General features: G+C 41.1%; 1 protein-coding gene and 1 long non-coding RNA gene across 4 annotated transcripts in view; one reads left to right on the top strand and one right to left on the bottom strand.

Annotated features, from left to right (window-relative positions):
- LOC140713700 (collagen alpha-6(VI) chain-like) overlaps positions 1–6,939 on the bottom strand; it is a 145,572-nt gene extending 138,633 nt beyond the window's left edge. Inside the window, exons 1-2 of one of the 2 annotated variants that reach the window (XM_073024098.1) lie at positions 6,858–6,939; positions 4,656–4,750 (exon numbers count right to left, since the gene is read on the bottom strand). In XM_073024098.1, coding sequence (XP_072880199.1) covers positions 4,656–4,746 — 91 coding nt within the window. In that variant the 5' untranslated portion in view covers positions 4,747–4,750; positions 6,858–6,939. Of the gene's footprint in view, positions 1–4,655; positions 4,751–6,804 lie in introns of both variants that reach the window. The other variant, XM_073024099.1, reaches the window with a different exon arrangement.
- LOC140713702 (uncharacterized) lies at positions 6,243–15,483 on the top strand. 2 transcript variants are annotated; one of them, XR_012095713.1, is made up of 5 exons: positions 6,243–6,356; positions 6,817–7,251; positions 7,943–8,083; positions 8,847–8,972; positions 9,945–15,483. It is a non-coding gene; the product is annotated as an uncharacterized lncRNA (long non-coding RNA). The 2 variants fall into 2 exon arrangements; XR_012095714.1 differs by lacking the exon at positions 9,945–15,483 and having other exon boundaries at positions 8,847–9,036.
- Positions 15,484–20,862: the final 5,379 nt, after the last annotated feature.

Raw genomic sequence — 20,862 nt, 5'->3', positions numbered from 1 at the left:
CGCACTGCTATCTGTAAGAAATTCGTACATTCTGCCCGTGACCACATTGGTTTCCTCCTACATTCTAAAGACATGCAGTTAGGGTTAGTGAGTTGTGTGCATGCAATCTTGGAGCTAGAAGTGTGGCAACATTTGTGGGCTGCCCAGCAAAATCCTTGCTGAAATGATTTGGCGCAAACACCACATTTCACTGTATGTTTTAATGTACACGTGTTTCAAATAAAGGTAGTTTAAATCTAAGTTTCTGCTCCATCAGAATGTGGTTGTAGAGGATCTGGAAATGATGCTTTGCTTATCAAGAGGAGATAGAGTGAATGCCTTCTGTTTGAAGCTAGTCATTGGATAATGTATGTAGAATCTGAGCATTACTTACCAGAGAAAATCTGCAGATGCTGGAAATCCAAGAAACACACACACACAAACATAATGCTGGAGGAATTCAGCAGGCCAGGCAGCACCTATGGAAAAGAGTAAGCAGTCAACCCTTCAGTCCTGCAGAAGGGTCTTGGCCCAAAACGTCGACTGTTTACTCTTTTCTATAGATGCTGCCTGGCCTGCTGAGTTCTTCTAACAATTTGTTTTGTATGTGTTATCTGAGCATGACTTGCTGTTTACACATCCACAGTGGAAAATTGTTCAGAATGTTGGTGCATTGATACATTGGCTACTTCATTTTTTAAGGAAATATAAATTCCTCCAGATCTCAGATTTGGCTAAAGAGCTGAATTTTAGATCAGAATGATATTCCTTGACAAATGTGGTATCAAAGAGTCTACGCAAAATTGAAGTCAATGAGTATTAGTATCTCCTTTGACTGTGATAGTTCCTGATAATTAGAAATAATTCACCCCTGAAACATCATAGGAAAATTTGTCCTAAAGTGCTTCAAAATTGGGCCTTCATTCCATGTAAGATTGAGCAATATGATTGTTTGCAAATGATGGCATTGAGTTTACTTTACAGCCACCTAATGGCATCTTCATAAATCCTGGAAATGTGTCCACTCGGAGGTAGTGAAATGGCAATGATTCACATCAATTCTAGCACCTTGGCTTTTTCCTTCAACAGAAATGAATCCAACTACTACACACTCCATTAAAAATGCCCCATTGTCTCCAACTCGAATATTTAACAATATTTCCATAGCTGAAAGCACAAATTTCAATATTCTAGAGAAAGCATTAAGCATGAGCTTAACTGGAGCAACCAATAAACATGGAGCACCAAAAACAAGCTAGAATTTAAGCATCCAATGCCAGATGTTTAATATTATGACTTCCCAACATCTTGTAAGCACAATTGTGATGGAACATTCTTAACTCCACTGGCCAAGTGCAGTCCAACTACATTCCTGAGACGCAACATCATTTCGCAGAAAACAACATCATTTGCTCATAATATCAAGTGCTCTTTCAAATATCCATTCCTTCCATTACCACAATATTAGGCATTTACAAAGCGCACTTCAAGTGTAGTTATTACTTCAAAAGCATCTTTAAAACCCACACCTACCAACTAGGAAATTGAGAGTAGTAGGTTTATGCATGGAACACCACCTGCAAGTTATCCTCCAAGACGCACACCATGTTAACTTGTAAATAGATCACTGGTACTTCACCATTAGTGGTGAATTTCTTTCAGCTCCTCAGGAGAATTCCTTCACCAAATAGACTGGAGCAATCCCAGTAACTCAACACCAAAATCTTAAAGATAAATAAAGATGGCATTTAAATCTGGACTATGCCCAGATCCTATAAGAGATCAACAAAAACCTATCAAAAGGTTGTGGCGTATATTTTTCCAATGGAGAAAACTAGAAAGAGATCTCTTCTGCGATCTAATGCATTTGCACTGATTTTGAATTGCCTTGTATAATTACCATTTCCCCAATTGGCTTTCCAATTGATTTTTCAATTATTTCCATACTCATTCATGTGGTTTATAATATGGTTCATTCAAACACTGAAGCAATTATAGAAAGAACTTAAATGTTCAACTATGACACTGGCATAGTCTACCTTTCTTCAAACACATATTTTCAACTTTGTTACCATATCACTGTTCAGTGGTAAACCTAAAATTTAGAACATAGAACAGTGCAGCACACTATAGACCTGTAGGCCCATGATGTTGCACCAACCTATAAAACCATACTTCACAATCAATCTAACCTTTCTCTCCTACACAACCCATAACACTCCATTTTTCTTACATCCATGTGCCTGTCTAAGTATCTTTGAATGTCCCTAATATATCTGCCTCTATCATAACCCCTGGAAGTGAGATCCAGCAATTCTGTGTAAAACACAGTCCTCTGACATCTCCCCTAAACTTTCCTCCACTCAGCATTGCCATGCAGTGAAAAAACTGCTGACTGTCCACTCTAACTATCCCTTTCATAAACTTAGATGCCTATAACAAGATGCCTCTTATCTTCCTTTGATCCAAAGAGAAAATCTCTAGCTTGCTCAACCTTTTCTGATAAGACATGCTCTTTATTCCAGGCAGCATCCTTGTAAATCCCTTATGCAACCTCTCTAAAGCTTCCACCTACTTCCTATAATTAGACAACCAAAACTAAATACAATACTCCAAAGTTAGCTGAGCAGAGTTTTTAAGAACTTCAACATTACCTCGTGGTTCTCAAACTACAATATATCCCCCAACTAATGAAAGCCAACACACCATACACCTTCTTAACCACTTTATCAACTCACCTGAAACTTTGAGAGATCAATGGACGTGGACCTCAAGATTCCTCTGTTCTTCCATACCATTAAGAATCTCACTATTAGCCTTCATGTTCAATCTTCCAAAGTATATCACTTCACACTTCTTGAGATTGAACTCCCAGCTAAGAGCTCTCTGCCCAGCTCTGCATCCATTCTGTATCCCAACGTAACCTACAACAACCTTTAATATTATCCGCCATACACACAAATTTTTGTGTCAAATGAAAATTTACTAAGCTAACCTTCCAATTCCTCATCCAAGTCATTTACAAAACTCACAAAGAGGAGTGGTCCAAGAACACATCCCTGCGGAACACTATTAGTCACTGACCTCCAGGCAGAATAAGTTCCATCTGTTACTATCCTTGGGCCTCTGTGGGCAAGCCAGTTCTAAATACAAGCAGCTAAGTTTACATGGATCCCATGACTCATGACTTGTTGAATGAGCCTACCATGGAGAACTTTGTAAAATGCCTTACTTAATCCATAAACATCACATCCACCACTCTACTTCCACCAATTTGTTTTGTCACTTCTTCAAAACTGAATCTTGAGAGGCATGACCTGCACTCACAAAGCCATTGTGACTATCCCTAATAAGACTGTGTCTCTAAATTCTGTTCCTAGATCCTGTCCCTGAGAATCCTCTCTATTAGTTTGGCCACCATCTTGAGCAAAACTTTCCTAAATTCTATCTCAAAATAAATGAAAAACATCATGTGTTTAGCATAGAGACATAACAAAAGCATTTATTTGACTACAAGGATATACAACAGTTCTGAAGAAAGCTGAAAAGTAAGGGAAACTGAGAATATTCCTTCCAATTAAAAGCCCGAAGTGAGAAGGGAAGTTGAAACAAATATAAGAACTGCATCACAACGACTTAAATGACATATTGAATTTGTTATTTTGTTCTTTTTTTAAGAAGATGCAATCTTTTCAAGCCATCTGTATTTTCCTGAGGCTACATCATATCTAATACTTGCATTAGGCTTGGAAATGTTTCTTAATACTTTCTTCATTTATAGAATAAATTTAGTTAGTTTAAACTAAAGGATATAGCTCAGGATTCTCTCCTGGGTCAAGTCCAGATCCCTTTCCCCATGATTTATTGCCACTCATAAGATAAATAATTTTAAAATAACAACCAATTAAAGATTTTGAAGTGAGAACTTTGCCCAGCTACAGATAATGTTGCATTAGTTTTCTTTTACTTATAAAACCATTAAAGGTCTAAATGTAACATTTTTCCTAATGAGAGGATATATTGATTGATGTCTTAAAATTATAGACAGGTTCAACAGGAAAGAGCTAATACATAGTCACATTTAGACAGGAGAAATGTATAGGTTATCCAGTGTTTATAAGTAGACTGAAGGACAAAAGTACACAAAGTGTACAGGCATAAGGGAGAGATGCAGCTGCGGTGATAAATTGACCCAACATTCATGACATAGAAAGCATTTTAAAAAGCTTTAGGGAAGTGTGTGTGTGTGTGTGTGTGTGTGTGTGTGTGTGTGTGTGTGTGTGTGTGTGTGTGTGTGTGTGTGTGTGTGTGTGTGTGTGTGTGTGTGTGTGTGTGTGTGTGTGTGTGTGTGTGTGTGCGCGTGCGCGCGCGCTACTCAGTCTTTACCACTTTACAGTTTACAGTTAACTGCAACACACAATTCATGAGATTTGAATGAGTTCCACAATACCAGCTCCAGATACATGGGTGTTACTCAAAATTTGCATTCCTCGAGAAGCAAACAGTAACAAGAGGTTGACTCCGTCACATCTCTAATCCCATAAGTAAGGCTAATTTTTTTCTCTCTGAAATATAAAGCATGCTGACTGTAACAAAATCATCTGTGATGGCTACTTATGGATTTTTTAAATTAATTACAAATTGTTTTGAAAAACCATATACAATTAGATACATACCATTCTGCTGCGAGTTGGTGACATATACCTGCACAATCAGAAGGAATGCTGTAATAGCTAAATGCCTCATGCTGAAAGAAATCCAAGGCATTTTCCTGAAAAAGACATATTATACAAATCAGTTACCACTGAGCTTTATCATAGGAACAAAGCTTTAACATCAAAGAAACAATAAATATTTATGGGGTTCATTTAACGGAATCATCCCAGAATGTCTCATAGTAAACAAAATTAAAATTGAATTTAAAAAGGAGAGATTTCCTAAAACAATAAAATCATGGTCATGGGTGCCTCTTTAAGGAAAGAACGACAAAGAGGCAGAGAAGGTGAGATGACCATTGCGGGCAACGTTTAGACCGGAAGAAATGTAATCAGCACAGCAATATTTTTAACAGCAACACAACAATATATTTAATAGAATTTGAGTTCTTTCAGTGCTGCAATGAAACAGAAACATGATTTTAAAGACATAAATATCAAATTATATGAATAACAGACATTGATTCAGGAAGCAATAACTAGTTGGAATCTGTAGAGGAAAGGCAGAACAGGTGTGATGGCAGAATGACTGGGGGAAATAAGGGCAATTTGAAAGCATAGTCAATCCCATGGCGAGAGTAATTCATTTTAAAAACTAAAAGTTCTCAGCTGCAACAAATGTTCTTCCTCCTGAGACCCCAAGTCGTTTCTCTTTTGAGCATTTTGTGTGCTTTTAGCTTTCCAACACTTGTTGCTTCGTTTTGGATTTCCATTTTTTCTAACAAGTCACAGCAGTTCCCTCTTAGTCAAAAGGTCTGGGTTCAATCTTCATTCCACGACTTGAGCAAATTTGAGCCCGGACACCAAAGGAAGTATGTTTTTACATGCTTTATCATCAACTGGTGGAGTTTGAAACGTCGCCAACATTTAAGTCAGAAGTTAATTCGAATGGAATTGACTATCCCAGTAGGTTAACAGAAAGAGGGCGGGCCAGTTTTCCTTCAGCGGTGATACCAGAAACAACTGATTGACCAGTTTATCTTTTGATTATGTTTAGGACGTCAGTGAAACGCACAATTGGGACCAGAGGCTGCGGGACTCCGAGATACCCCCCGAGATAGAACCGCTGTGCTCGGTGCAATATTACTGCCAAAAAAAAATCACTGGTGTAAATTTCGTTGAGATGCTTTGACAAGAATCGAGCTGTATACATTTTCAGATTATATTTTAATTATGTTGTCGTTATTCCCCTGTCTGTGTCCTTTCAAGGGAACTTCATTAATTGATTTCGAGTTATATTCGGCGAAAAATGCGACCCCTTTATCGGTAGCTAACATGTGTAATTTCTGGTCAATGTTATAATTTTTTTTTGCACCACCACCCGTTTGATCGCTGTTCTCATCTTGATTCGGTAAATGTGCATTCAGGTTACCTATTGCCTAAAACGGTAAGAATGTATTTGTATGAGCCTGAGTGAAGCCAGTCTGAGTCTGGCTGTATAATACGAGCAAATGAAAAACAAGTTCTTGCTGTTTCACCAAGTACTGGTTTAGTTTCCGTCCGTTGGACTGCTTGCACTAAACTGCGTGCTCCACACCTCAGTCGTGGAAGAGAATACTTTCCGCTGCATTCCGTGGACAGGACAGTGAACTGTCAGCTAATAAGAAGTAACCTTGTGTTGATAACGAAAGGAGAATTAATCACACTGAGGACCGCGATTGGGTGAGTACATTTACAGTAAATTGCAACTCGTATCCTTCGTAGGCGCACGGACAGAAAGGAGCGGAACAATTCAATAAACTCCTTCGTGGGGAAGAACGAATCCGCATCCTTGACCTACGTTGGCAAGTGACACCCTGGAACATGAATCGCTGTAAGGTTTTACAAAGCCGGGTGTATTCGTTCCAAATAAGTACCTACGTTTGGCCATAAGCCCTAATGACTTACAAGACCGCGTATTTTCCTCTAGGTAAAGCTTTAAACTACAGTGGAAAAAGGATCTCCGACTTTAAGTCTTTTGGCTAATTTTACGTTTAATCAGTTTTAGTCAAGACTAGTATAAAGCCGAGCGCAACAGCATTAACTAAATCAGTTAATGGCATAAAGTAAATGAAATCGCAGGCGGCTGGTAAAGATTGCACTGTACAATATCATTTCAATCACGGCATACTTTATTCTGCAGAAACCCGGAGCACGGCCATTTCAAATGTCATGGTTACTCACTACCACACCAGGGGATGTCGTGCCGTCCACTGCATGCAGCAGGTTCTTTAAACCTTGAAGCAATTGCCTCACATTAATAAAGTGCTCTCAAGCTCCTCCCCCTCGCCCGAATACCTCTCGGTATTTCCCGATGTAAGGAGGTGGCCATCCAATTAACGAATTCTATTCGACCTTGCCTGAGTCTTGGAGGTTCAGTTCGCGAGTACTTTCAATGAAGTGACGAGGTCCAGCTGCGAACTGCTCCCTTGGCCTATCAGAACGGAATGTCCACGGAGGAAGGAATGGTTGAGAGAGTACGCATTTGCCTGACCCATGACTCAAATATTTGAGAGAACTTCACACAGACAGTTCCGATCTGTGAACCTTGGGGGCTTTGCAGTTGCTTGCATGGCAGGTAATGGATGCTTTACGTTAAGTGGGGGTGGGTTAATACTGCTTGCTGCTTCTTATGCTTGGGAGGGGACGGGGACTTCGGATTCTTATGATTCATTCATTGTGGGTTTTCTTGTTTTGAGGATGTCTGTGGAGAGCAAGAATTTCAGGCGGTATATCGTTTACATTCTCTGATATTAAATTAAACTATTGAACTATTCATTATAGGGAATGTGGAGGTAATAGGGATGCATATGCATTTGCTCAATCCATGGTTGATAGATGGAAGGTCTGATGGTGCTGTAAAAAACTTCCTTGACAACTTGGTCCAGTGCACCTTCGTACAGTGTACAACTGACAGTGCGAGTGAATATTTTAGCCAGTGATTGGGTGCTGGTTAGGTAGGCTGCTTAGTTCCAAAATGTATTGGGCTTTGCCGTTATATTATCACTTCCCCCATCCATCATACTCCTGATGTATCTTGTAAGAAGATGAAACTGCAGAGATTTAAAATGTACTATTTTAGAGGGCAAATTGTGTCCAAGTCTGCTGACAGTAGCTAAATGACTCTGGCATCTTGAATCGACCATGGAATTCTTCCAAAGGTAAGATATTACTAAGTGCTGTACAACCCAAAATGCTGAGACACGGTGTTTCATCTGATATAAAGGCAGCATGCATATGGACTAAAACCATTCTGTGATTCTCCATAGATTATCCACAGGGAACTGGAAAAATCTATCCTAGCTTCACTGGCTTTCTAACTATCAAGAACTATGAATACTTATAAATGTCCCAAAAATGAAATGTGGAAAAAAAACAAAGCAAAGTCATCAAAAAATGAACGAAACACTGTAAGTGCTGGGAATCTTAAATAATATCTGAAAATACTGGAAACCCTCTGCAGAATGAGCAGCATTTATTGAAGAATAATATGCAGTTAGTATTTCAGGCAAGAGGCTCATTGTTTCGAATAGAAAGATTGAAAAGGGATAAGTACTGGCAGTCTGACTCATTTGTTAGCATTTTAGTTCATAAGGATGGTTTTGGGGCCAGAAAGGGGAGGTAGGGAACAGGGTCAGGGATGTGGATGAGAGAGAGATCACTCTGGAGTCTGGACCTCCTCTACATGCTCTGTTTATAAAAGCCAGTGACGTAGATAGGATGATGAAGTTCATGCATAGATCAAGTCAAGTCACATTTTATTGTCATTTCAACCATAACTGCTAGTACAGTACTCAGTAAAAACGAGACAACATTTTTCAGGACCATGGTGCTACATGGAACAGTACAAAAACTAGACTGAACTACATAAAAACAACACAGAAAAAAAAAACTATACTCAATGACAGACCTACCCTGGACTGCATAAAGCGCACAAAACAGTGCAGGCATTACAATAAATAATAAACAAGACAATAGGCACAGTAGAGGGCAGTAAGCTGGTGTCAGTCCAGACTCTGGCTATTGAGGAGTCTGATGGCTTGGGGGAAGAAACTGTTACACAGTCTGGTCGTGAGAGCCCAAATGCTTCAGTGCCTTTTGCCAGATGGCAGGAGGTAGAAGAATTTGTATGAGGGGTGCGTGGGGTCCTTCATAATGCTGTTTGCTTTGCAGATGCAGCATGTGGTGTAAATGGCTGTAATGACGGGAAGAGAGACACTGATGATCTTCTCAGCTGTCCTCACTATCCGCTGCAGAGTCTTGCGATCCGAGATGGTGCAATTTCCGAATGTTGGGCTGGTAAGCACAATGGATGAAGACTAGCGAGAACGAGGGCTGGTGGACCAGCAGATTCACAGGACACGCCCCCCCCCCCCCCCCCCAGGTTGGTAAGTCCAGGGATCAGATGTCCAATAAAGCAGGGAGAATTAGATCCATTGACCACCACCACCCCCCCCCCCCGCCCCCAGTTAGGTCGACGAGCCCGGAGTTCATGGTCTGGAGTTTGTGGTTCCAGCATCTGCTAGTCCTGGGTTCAATACTGAAGATTGAACCAATGGCCAAGACTGGGGAAGCTGGAAGGCTATTGTTCATAAGTGAATTGAAGGCCCAGAGACCTGTCCCTGGATTGAAAGACTGTCTGAGTGAGTAGGTAAAGCTTAGGGAAGAAAGGGACTCGTTGTTGTTGTTTTGTTGCTTGTTGAGTTCTGTGTTACTCTACTAAGCACTGTGGTCATGCTGTGTTGGCACTGGAATGTGGGGGGAATTTTTGAAGGCTTCTCCCAGCACATCTTTAGGTTGTGCTAGTTGTTAATGCAAACAACACATTTCATTGTCCTGCATGTTTCAATATGATAAATAAATCTGAATTTCTCACATGCTAAGAACTCTAATATGCATGCAGATATGCCATGCACACATAAGATTATTACTGGGTTGGGAGTTGTGCTTCCCATTGTGTATGCCTCTTGAGAGCTGGAATGTGAGCCCTCTCTACAGAACTCTTAATCTTTTAGATTCCTCACAGTCATCTTTCTGGTCTAATAAAATGATATGAAACCATACATAGTATGAAAGACTCTGGAACACTGTGACAGATCAGGGATGATTAAGTATGGAGGACTTCAAAATGCTTCATTGAAATTCTAAAAAGAGGTTGTGAAAAAAATACAAATTGAATCCAATAAATCCAAGAAAACCAAAATGTATAATACAAAAATGCCCAGTCTTGCTATTTCTTGAGCAGTTTTATCTGTTTTTTTTTTTTGCAAGGCCGACTTGCTAGCTCGATGCTCAACTCAGCATGGGTGGAAAGTGTGCAAGGAGCCAGCCAGATTTGAACCCGGGACTACTCACCTCAAAGTCCAGAGAGGATACCACTATGCCGCTGTGGCCAACTATGCTTCAAGTACTGCATCATAAATTTGGCAATGTGTTGCATGTGCTTTTAGTCCGAATAGGGCAGATGGTAATTATTGCATAAGTTGCCTCCAAGAAAGTCTGATGACATTGCTAATGTAGTAAATGAGAAGTAGAAGAACTAAAAGCAATTCCACAGACAGCTGCTTCTAGATAGAATTCCATACAGAATTCTTGAAACATTGAAAAACCTACAATGCAATACAGGCCCTTCAACCCACAATTCTGTGCTGAACATATATTTACTTTAGAAATTATCTCGAGTTACCCATAGCCCTCTATTTTTCTAAGCTCCACGTACCTATCCAGGAGTCTCTTAAAAGACCCCATTGTACCTGCCTCCACCACCGTCACCAGCAGCCCATTCTGACAGTGGGAGTGAATATTTTGGGCAGTGATTAGGTGCTGGTTAAGTAGGCTGCTTAGTTCCGAAATGTATTGGGCTTTGCCATTATATTATCACTTCTCCCATCCATCACACTCCTGATGTATCTTGTAAGAAAATGAAACCACAAAGATTTAAGATGTACTATTTTAGAGGGCAAATTGTGTCCAAGCCTACTGACAGTAGCTAAATGACTCTTGCATTCTGAGTCAACCATGGAATTCTTCCAGAGGTAAGATATCACTAAGTATAATTTGTCTTCCCACCTTTATACTTGTTTGGATCCAATTTGAGAGTGTTTATCCCCAAGTAACCCAAGTGTGTCTCCCAAGACAAAAAGTCTGGGGCAGAAAGGGAGTGGAATATCTGAAACTTCACCAATATACTTATGTATCATAATGCAAAATTCCTGAATTCTGGGACAGGACCAGAGCGCATGTACTAGTCCCCTTTATCTGCCTTTCAGCACCAGCATTCAGGGGTACTTTTCAACCCTAGTCCATGTAACTTTGATGGAGTGCAATAAAAATGGTGTAGGATCTTAAACTGAATAAGGCGCACCTTCAGGTCTCTTGACATTGTTTTGACATTTTTGCAAATTTTGTCCCACTCTTTTGTCTCAAAAATCACACTCAGATCTTTTTATCCTTTGCTCTTTTAAGACCCAACAGAAATTTGTCCCCGGAGGTTTGTGTTAAAGCTGAATAATAATTTGAGGCTTTATGACCTTTACCATATGCAGACGGAGCAGTAGACAGTATGGTAGCAACTTAAGGGGGTTGGTGTGTAGAACAAAAAGTTGTACATAGCAAATAATGCAGCTGAAGTTCTCTCCAAAATTGTAATCTAGAGATAGCATACTGTTGGGTTAATTGATTAAAAGATTTTAAACTGTCACCATTATAAAAGTCTCCCAATTTAATTATCCCTTTCCCTTGCCATTCCCTCCAGAAGAAAGGGGATTTACCAATACTCAACTTTGGATTCATCCAGATACTCGAGGCTTCATTCAAATATGGATTAAATTTAAATAATCTGGCTAGCTACGTCCTCTTTCTTAATGCCTATATGCTCAAGCTTTTCAGTCTGCTGTAAGTCATCCCTATAATCACCAAGGTCCTTTTCTGTAGTGAATACTGAAGCAAAGTATTCATTAAGTACCTCTGCTACTTCCTCCGGTTCCATACACTTCTTTTCCACTGTCACACTTGATTGGTCCTATTCTCTGATGTCTTATCCTCTTGCTCTTCACATACTTGTAGAATGCCTTGGGGTTTTCCTTAATCCTTTCGCCAAGGCCTTCTCGTGGCCTCTTCTGGTTCCTACTTTCATTCTTAAGCACCTTCCTGCTAGCCTTATAATCTTCTAGATCTTTTTCATTACCTAGTTTTTTGAGCCTTTCATAAGCTTTTATTTTCTTCTTGACTAGATCTTCAACTACCTTTGTACACCACGGTTCCTGTACCCTACCATCCTTTACCTGTCTCATTGAAACGTACCTGTGCAAATATCCCTGAACATTTGCCATATGTCTTACATTCATTTCTCTGAGAATATCTGTTTCCAATTTATGCTTCGAAGTTCCTGCCTGATAGCCTCATATTTTCCCCTTACTCCAATTGAACATTTCCCTAACTTGTCTGTCCCTATCCCTCTCCAATGCTATGGTAAAGGAGATAGAATTATGATGACTATCTCCAAAATGCTCTCCCACTGAGAGATCTGACACTTGACCAGGTTCATTTCCCAATACCAGATCAAGTACAGCCACTCCTCTTATAGACTTATCTAGAAAGTGTGTCAAGAAACCTTCCTGGACACACCTAACAAACTCCACCCCATCTAAGCACCTTGCTGTAGGGAGATGCCAATCAATATTGGGGAAATTAAAATCCCTTATCATGACAACCATGTTATTACTGCACTGTTCCAGAATCTGTCTCCCTACCTGCTCCTTGATGTCCCTGTTACTATTGGGTGGTCTATAAAAAACGCCCAGTAGAGTTATTGACCCCTTCCTGTTTCTAACATCCACCCTCAGAGACTCAGTAGACAATCCCTCCATGACTTCCTCCTTTTCTGCAGCCGTGACACTATCTCTGATAAGCAGTGTCATGCCCCTCTTCTTTTGCCTCCCTCCCTGACCTTTCTGAAACATCTAAAGCCTGGCACTCTAAGTAAATATTCCTGCCCCCTGAGCCATCCAAGTCTCTGTAATGGCCACAACATCATAGCTCCAAGTACTGATCCACGCTCTAAGCTCATCCGCTTTGTTCATGATACCTCTTGCATTAAAATAGACAGATCTCAAACTATCAGTCTGAATGTATCCCTTCTCTATCACCTCCTATCCTCCCTCTCACACTGCCTACAAGCTTTCTCTATTTGTGAGCCAACCGCCCCTTCCTCCTCCTCTTCAGTTTGGTTCCCAATCCCCCCCCCCCAGCAATTCTAGTTTAAACTCTCCCCAATAGCCTTAGCAAACCTCCCTGCCAGGATATTGGTCCCCCTCGGATTCACGTGCACCCGTCCTTTTTGTACAGGTCACGCCTTCCCCCAATGATCCAGATATCTGAATCCCTGCCCCTGCTCCAATCCCTCAGCCAAGCATTTATCCTCCACCTCACTCTATTCCTATAATCACTGTCGTGTGACACAGGCAGTAACCATGGGATTACTACCCTTGTGGTCCTGCCTCTCAGCTTCTTTCCTAACTCCCTGTAGTCTGTTTTCAGGAACTCCTCCCTTTTCCTACCTATGTCGTTGGTACCAATATGTACCATGACTTCTGGCTGTTCTCCTTCCCACTTCAGGATATCTTGGACATGATCGGAAATATCCCAGACCCTGGTAGCTGGGAGGCAAACTACCATCCATGTTTCTTTTTTGCATCCACAAAATCGCCTGTCTGCCCCCCTAAGTATAGAGTCCCCTATCACTGCTACCATCCTCTTCCCTTCCCTACCCTTCTGAGCCACAGGGCCAGAAATTTCAACTCAATAACCTCTGTATTGTCTAAATAAATTCCACTTTCCTCACAGTTATTTACGTGATCCACAGTGCAAATGCCATTTAAAACCAACACCAAGCTGTACAATATCAACCATTCCAATGTTACTATGATGATTTACAGAACGATTTACTCATCATCGTGCACAGTGTCTCTGTAGCCTGTTTTATTTTAACCTAACTCTTCTAAATGTTAGACTTCTGAGACTGCAGATGCTGGAACAACAATCTGCTGGAAAAACTCAGTGGGTTAAGAAGCTTCTAGAGAACAGTAATTGTCAGCATGTTGAATCTAAAGCCTGACTCTAGACTGAACAGTAAATTCTGAAGCGAGATTTCAACTCAAAATATCAACATATCCTCTCATCCCACAGATGCTGCTCAACCCACTGACTTCCTCCAGCAGATTGCTTGTTACTCCTCTCTAAATGTTATTTCCATAAGTATCAAGAGTTGGCAATTAATTAAGACCAGATGATATACGAGCAGTGTTAGGCCATTTGACCGATCAAGTCTGCTCCACCATTTCATCATGGCTAATCCGTTTTCCTTCTCAGCCCCAATCTCCTGCTTTCTCCCGCCTTCTCCCCATATCCCTTCATGACCTGATCAATCAATAATCTATCAACCTCTGCCTTAAATATACTTAAAGACTTGTCCTCCACAGCTGCCTGTGGTAAAATGATTATAAGATACTCACAGCATAGAGAAGTCTCTTCTCTCAGAATTCCCAAGCTTTTGGATGACCTAGGAACTTTGATGTTGCAGTGTTAAAGGTTTTCTTACTCAATGTGTTGCAATCCATTTCATTTCATGGTTTTACACATAGTATACAAAGTTCTGCTGTGTCTTCATATAGAACTTTGTTGGGATCATTCAAAGCCAGGTTTGGCAGTCAGATGCCACCTAGTTTCAGAATGTACCATAAAGAGGTCAAATATTCTACAATGTGGATGAACCATTTGTCATCTTTGTTTTAGAACAGGTTACAAAGAAACAACACATTTGTTGAATGTTCTCCTAGCATCCTCCAACTCACACAAATATTCACAAGGTCATTATCCATGTAGTCAACCAAAGAAATAACTTTATATTATGCTCATATATATCAGCCCCCATGTTCATATTTATAATCCCTGACAGGTCATTTAAGCTCTTTCGATACTGTATATTGGGTTCCATGTGCTCTGTCCTTCACTGCCTTTCAGCTCCAGGTTTACACAGCTTACATTCTGACAATTCAGTGCTTTCACCTTCAGACAACAGAGTGCAAAGAGACTGGAGAAGAACAAGAAGGATGAATAGATGTTGGTATTATCAGAGATGGAAAATTTAGACTTGTTAAAGATCACCATTCTTCCCCTTCTCCTTACCAGCCACCTGTAGGCTTAAGCAACCACCATAAGATCAGAATCCTACGCTATATAACTATTTTCAGTAGCTGTCAGAAAACTGATAGGTACCAGAGTGGTAACATACTCAGAATATGTTGAAGTATATAGGATATGACTTGAAAACTCGCAAAGTGTGTGAAGATATATTGACCACCACATTAATATTCCCATTGCCATGCTTGAGTCTAATCCAATAATTACTAGTGCTGGGTAGTGAAAATGCACCTCAGGGACTGAATCCCTGTACCTTTTCAGATCACCAAAGGAAAGAAGACCAAGCTTTGAAAAAGTAGCTAAGTATCTCATGAAAATTGATTTTCTTTCCATATTGATTTATTGTAAACCCTCCTCTGGTGATGTCTTAGCACTGCAGAAAGAATGTCTTGCACTCTTTACTTAACACTCTCTCCAGATAATGCAAAATTTATGGAATAGAGAGAGATAACAATGAAAGGGAAAACATAAAGACCTTCGATATAAGCCTTCATTTTTGCTGGTCGCAGAGCAAGATGTGATATATCTCAATTCTTAGAGAAAATTAAGCTGCTCTTTACATTGCTCCTGGGCAATGAATATCATGTATATTATAAAATAAAGCTTTATTAATAATCATGTATTTCCTTCTCGGCTTTAGCAGATTGTTCTGTTGTTGAGCTCACTGTGTACATATCTCTGCAGAATCTGGCAGATCACTTAAGTTCTTTCAATACTGGATATTGAAATCAGATATTGGATAATGGATGTGTTTCTCACTTTCTGCCCATTACACCACAGGTGTTTAGGGCAGCAATGAAGGTCCTCCATCTCTGGCGGTGTTCAGGGCTTCCTTCATCATGTCAGTAGCTCGGTTTTCACTACTGACAGATATGCAAATCCTGAGTGGAAACTCGTGAATACCGTCACACACAGGTGTAGAAGGAATCTTCATTGATGTGTCCGTAACAAATTTGTTTTACCAGTCAGGGTTGTTAGCCCCTGAGCTAAACCTCCAAACCTGGACGACAGTGGACCACTCTTAGTCTGACCTCCACACCTTGATCCATTTAACATTGGTCACCCTACCAAAAGCCAAACCATAAAGCCCTGACTCCAGCCAACATGGCTGCCAGGTCATTGAGGCATGTGAGCCTCCAAGCCATGACAAGGTTGTGATCCTCTTGGAGGTCACACCCATAGCCACACCATATCACAATCTGATCCTGATTACACCTTCCCCATGTTTCCATACTTGCTTGTATCCTTTCTCTGATTTTTACTGCAAGGTCTAACATTTGAAAACAATTAAGCATCTATCCTGCTCTTGCAACTGTATTCTCACCTGAACCTACTTATCCCTTCAAGATCATTCTGCTTGTTAAGTGACTAAATTCCACCATCTTCAATTTCTCCCTTCAACTCTCTTGAGATATAGCAGACAAGCCTTGTCCATCCTTTATGGAAATTATAAGTATTCATGAATTTTTAAAAATAAAGACAACATTCTCGTATTTCGGTAGGCATGAGATCTATCCTTCACTGCTGCTTAGAATCAATGCCGACTATACACTCATTGGCCATTTTATGTGTACCTAATGAAGTGGGCACAGTGAATGTTTGTGGCCTTCTGCTGCTGTGGCTCATGCACTTCAAGGTCTGCTGTGTTGTGCATTCAGAAATGCTTTTCTGCACACCAGTATTCTGATGCATGGTTATTTGGGTTATTGTTGCTTATCTGTGAACTTGAAACAATCTGACCATTCTCATCTAACCTGTCTCATTAATAAGGCAATTTCACCTACAGAACTGCCACTCACTGGATGGTTTGTCTATCATGCCATTCTCTGCAAACTCTAGAGACTGCTCTGGGTGAAAATCCCAGGAGGTCAGCAGTTTTTGAGATACTCAAACCACCCCATCTGGCACCAACAGTCATTCCACAGCCAAAGTCACTTAGATCACTGTGACAGAGAGTGCTCGGTGAATGCACTCCTTGCATACATGCTTGGTGAATACACTCCTTGTTCACATGCATTTACAAGCACACAGGCATTGATTCACAGAATTTTTGATGCATCTAATAAACACACTTGCACTAAAGTACTTCGTGACTCCAGCCATTTTTTCCCTTTGGTCACACGCACGTATTTAACATATGGTGGCAGCGGTGGTTGGCCAGTCGCAAAGAGGTGCGTTTAACTCAAAAGAGTGGGATTGCAATCCCAAGTCAGGAAACCCCTGAGGCTAAAAATGAAGCAGATGCCTGGGAAACAGTGGAGACTACAGAGGAGGAAGAATTTCATCTTGGGATTTAACTCGAGCTAGAAGCAGAAGGGCCTTCAGGTGGCACCACTTCTGAACCCTCCCTGGAAAATCTTTTCAGAGACTTTTTGTCTGCCCAACAGAGGAGAGATGATGCTTTTAGGAAGGAACTCCAAATGAACTGTAGAGGGTTCTTATCAACAAGGTGATGATATTGCAAACTATTTCCTCAGGTTCAAGAGGATGGTCTGGATGTGGAGGAGTGGGTCGTCCTGCTCATGCCACTAATGACAGGGAAAGCTCTCGAGGCCTACACTGTAATGGATGAAGGGAGGCCCAACAATTATGCTGACCTGAAGGAGGGGTTGCTGGCTAAAATTGATAATCTCAGCAGAAACCTATCACCAACGTTTCTGTTCCTGTACTCTACCACCAGGGGAGTCACCCATTGAGACATATCATTGCCTGAGGGGTCTCTACTACTGATGGATTTGAGAAGAGCAGAAGTCCAAGGAGGAGATTGGTGAGGCCATTGCTTTGGAGTAGCTGCTGTGGGTGCTTCCTCCAGACACCAGAACATGGGTCCAGGAGCATGATCAAGCAGATGGGCTCACTGCGGCCTGACTTGCCCTGCAGCACCTCATTGCCCGCAAAGGGTTGCTATCGCAGCCATCATTCTGAAGCAACAAAGACTCTAGCCTTCCAAGGGAATCTCAGGGTAACTGTGGAATAGGAGAGTGAGAGAAAAGAGGGCAAAGAACATTTGGTAGTAGCTTCTAAGAATTTTATTTGCTACCATTGTCAGCAGCCAGGTCAAAAGCCCAATGTGTGTCCCCTCAAGAAGCCCAAACTGTCATGTATGAGCAAAGTACCAAGAGAAGCAGAATGTGATGATAATCATACTGACGTAATGATTGTGAGAATGGTAATGAGATACAAGCAGAACGTGAGCAGAAAGAGCCTATATTTATAATAGTCAAAGCTAATGGAAAAACCTATTAAAATACTTTTAGATTTTGGTACTTCACTGTCATTTATTAAGAGAACGCTTGCCCCTGCTTTTGGTGTTGACTATAGCCACCAAACACCTGGCCAATATGTTCATGGTGAATGGGAGTCTGAGTCACTGGCAGTTCACACAATTGAGCTGGATGATCACCAGTATTTGGTGAAAGTTGGGGTGCTGGAGAAACTACCAGTTGGTATGAATCTAGGGAAAAATTTGCCTGTTACATGACTTACTGAGAAAGCGAAATAGCCAATCACATCCATCTGTTACTCCAGGAGTAGATAGTCCTGGACCATCCTGGAACTGGTAGGGTGGTATTGCAGGTTCATTCCCCAATTCACCACTCTGGCTGCACTTCTGACTGATCTTACTAGGAAACTTGTAAGCAAGCCAGTGGTGTGGACAGGTAAGTGTGAAAACACTTTTCAAGCCCTTAAAGCTCACATGTGCTCTTCATCTGTTCTTTAGAGTCCTGACCAGACTGTGGCAAAGGGTTCCTTGTCCAGGTGGAGGCCTCAGGAGCAGGCATCGGAACAGAGCTGGCCCAAGGAGAACCTGGAGAAGGGTGACTTGTCCTTTACCTGAGCCAAAAGCTCCTCCAGGAGAGGAGGGTGCTTACGTGACAGACAGCGCTCGGTGAACACATTCCTTACACACGCACAGTTACACACACACACAGGCATTGCCTTGTCATTGTGCTATCGTTGCACTGAGTGGCCAAACTTCAGTCTCATTCCTGGTTACTCTCACAATGCATACTACATCAAGCTGATGTGCTCAGGTTGGTCGGACCATGCCTTTCCCACCATTCCATTTCTTTAGTATCAGGGATGTGTAAACATGTATATGTTACTTGTGTACTGTACTTAAGGTAGATATATCTGTTTATTTTGTAGTATGATTGTAACTACTTTGTGGGCTGTATCATATTCTAAGTCATGTAGTCTTAAATTTAACTGTGTGGGTAATTAAACATGGTATGCCTTAGTGCCTAATTACTCACCAATCTCAGTAGAAGAGAGAGATTGGGGTTGCCAGGTATTCACGCTGGGCAAGTATAAGTTCAAAACTATTACTGTATTTTCTGGTAGATATCTTTTTGTAAATATTGATAATTCTCTATTCATTACTTTTGCTGATTTTAATAATTTAGTTGATTTTTGACACATCTAATAAGCACCTTTGCGCTAAAGTGCTAAATGACTCCAGCCATTTTTGTTTCTTTGGTCATAACCCACGTACTTAACAATCACACTTCTTCCCAATCCTAGTGCTTGGTTTGAATAACTGAACCTCTTGACCAAATCTCTTGCATTGAGTTGCTGCCACGTGGTTGGTTGATTAGATATTTGCACAGATGAGCAGGATTACAGGTGTGTCTAATAAAGTGGTCACTGAGTGTATAAAACGGCGGGCTGGTGGCGTAATGGCATCAGCGCTGGACTTTGGAGTGAACGCTCTTTGCCAACACCATACTTGGGTCTAATCCATGATTGCTGTTGCTTAATACCAAGAATGCACATCAGGGACTGAATCCCTGTTTCTTTTAACTTTGTAAGTTAGATATTTGATTTGCTTTGCTTCTCTAAGAAGGGGAAATGATACTAGTGGTATTTCAGTAGAAGCTGGGTCTGGAAGTACTGCAGTTAGTGCATTGGCCACACAAATCCAACTGGTCAGTTTGATCCTGATCTTAGGTGCTGTCTGTGTAGAGTTTGCACATTTTCCCTCTGACTGCATTCTCCCCTTTTGGATTCTTCAGCATCCCAAAGAATTGATGGTGGCTAATCCATTACCCCTATTGTGGTTTACTGGTTTAACCATTCTACTTTCTATCAGAGAATGTATAAAATATACAGTCTGAAATTCCTATTCTCTGCAGACATCCACAAAACAGAAGAAATCCCCCAAAGAACAAATGACAGGAAAAGAATAAAAACCCCAAAGCCCCACCCACGCTCAAGCAGCAAAAGCATCAACACTCCCCACTACCCCCTCCCCCTTCTATTCCAGAAGAAAACATCAGCACCCCACCTCTCTCACTCTCTCACTTTCTCTCTGAAACCAACAAGGCCGAGAGAGGTATCAATCTCTCCACAGCAAGAGGAGTGACCATTAGCTCACAATTTCAATGTCATTTCAATTTCAATGGCCTGTAGTGCCATTTTTTTAATTTCAAGTTCACTGACTCAAGAATCGGCAGCAATCTCTCTCACTATATACACGCTTCAGTTGCAGCACCACCAGGGAATCGAGTCATCTGCAGGGCTGCATCCCAAAGCCGCCCATCTTCTTACAGATAATGAAATGCGGCCTATCAGCAAACTCCAAGAACAGGAACCCAGCACCATGTAGAACCGGCATTTGAATGCAGCTGTAGATCACGGACTCCAACAGGACCACAGCTTCCTTGAAAAGGAAAGAAAAGGCATTAGAAAGAAGAATTTAAACTATTTTGCAGATGGGCTGGGAGAAGTCGCCTTCTTGTCCCATCTAATATAGGTGAATAGCAAGAGAATCATGAAGCTGCTGCCTTGTATGTGACCTAAAATAGATAGACAGGGAGAATGGGACTGATGGGAATGCTCTGAGAGCAGTATAACTTGATGGCCACCAATTATGTCATGAGAAGGTACTGGAACAACAGTGTTTTCTGAGATTGTCAAGGGAAGCAAATCCATGAAGAGCAAAGAAACTCACGTAATTTGATAGTTATAACTAGAATACAATCTCAGT

Source organism: Hemitrygon akajei, chromosome 20 (assembly GCF_048418815.1).
Source record: "Hemitrygon akajei chromosome 20, sHemAka1.3, whole genome shotgun sequence".
NCBI lineage: Eukaryota > Metazoa > Chordata > Chondrichthyes > Myliobatiformes > Dasyatidae > Hemitrygon > Hemitrygon akajei.
Note: the sequence above shows the minus strand (reverse complement) of the source record. Positions and strands in the feature narration are given on the sequence as shown.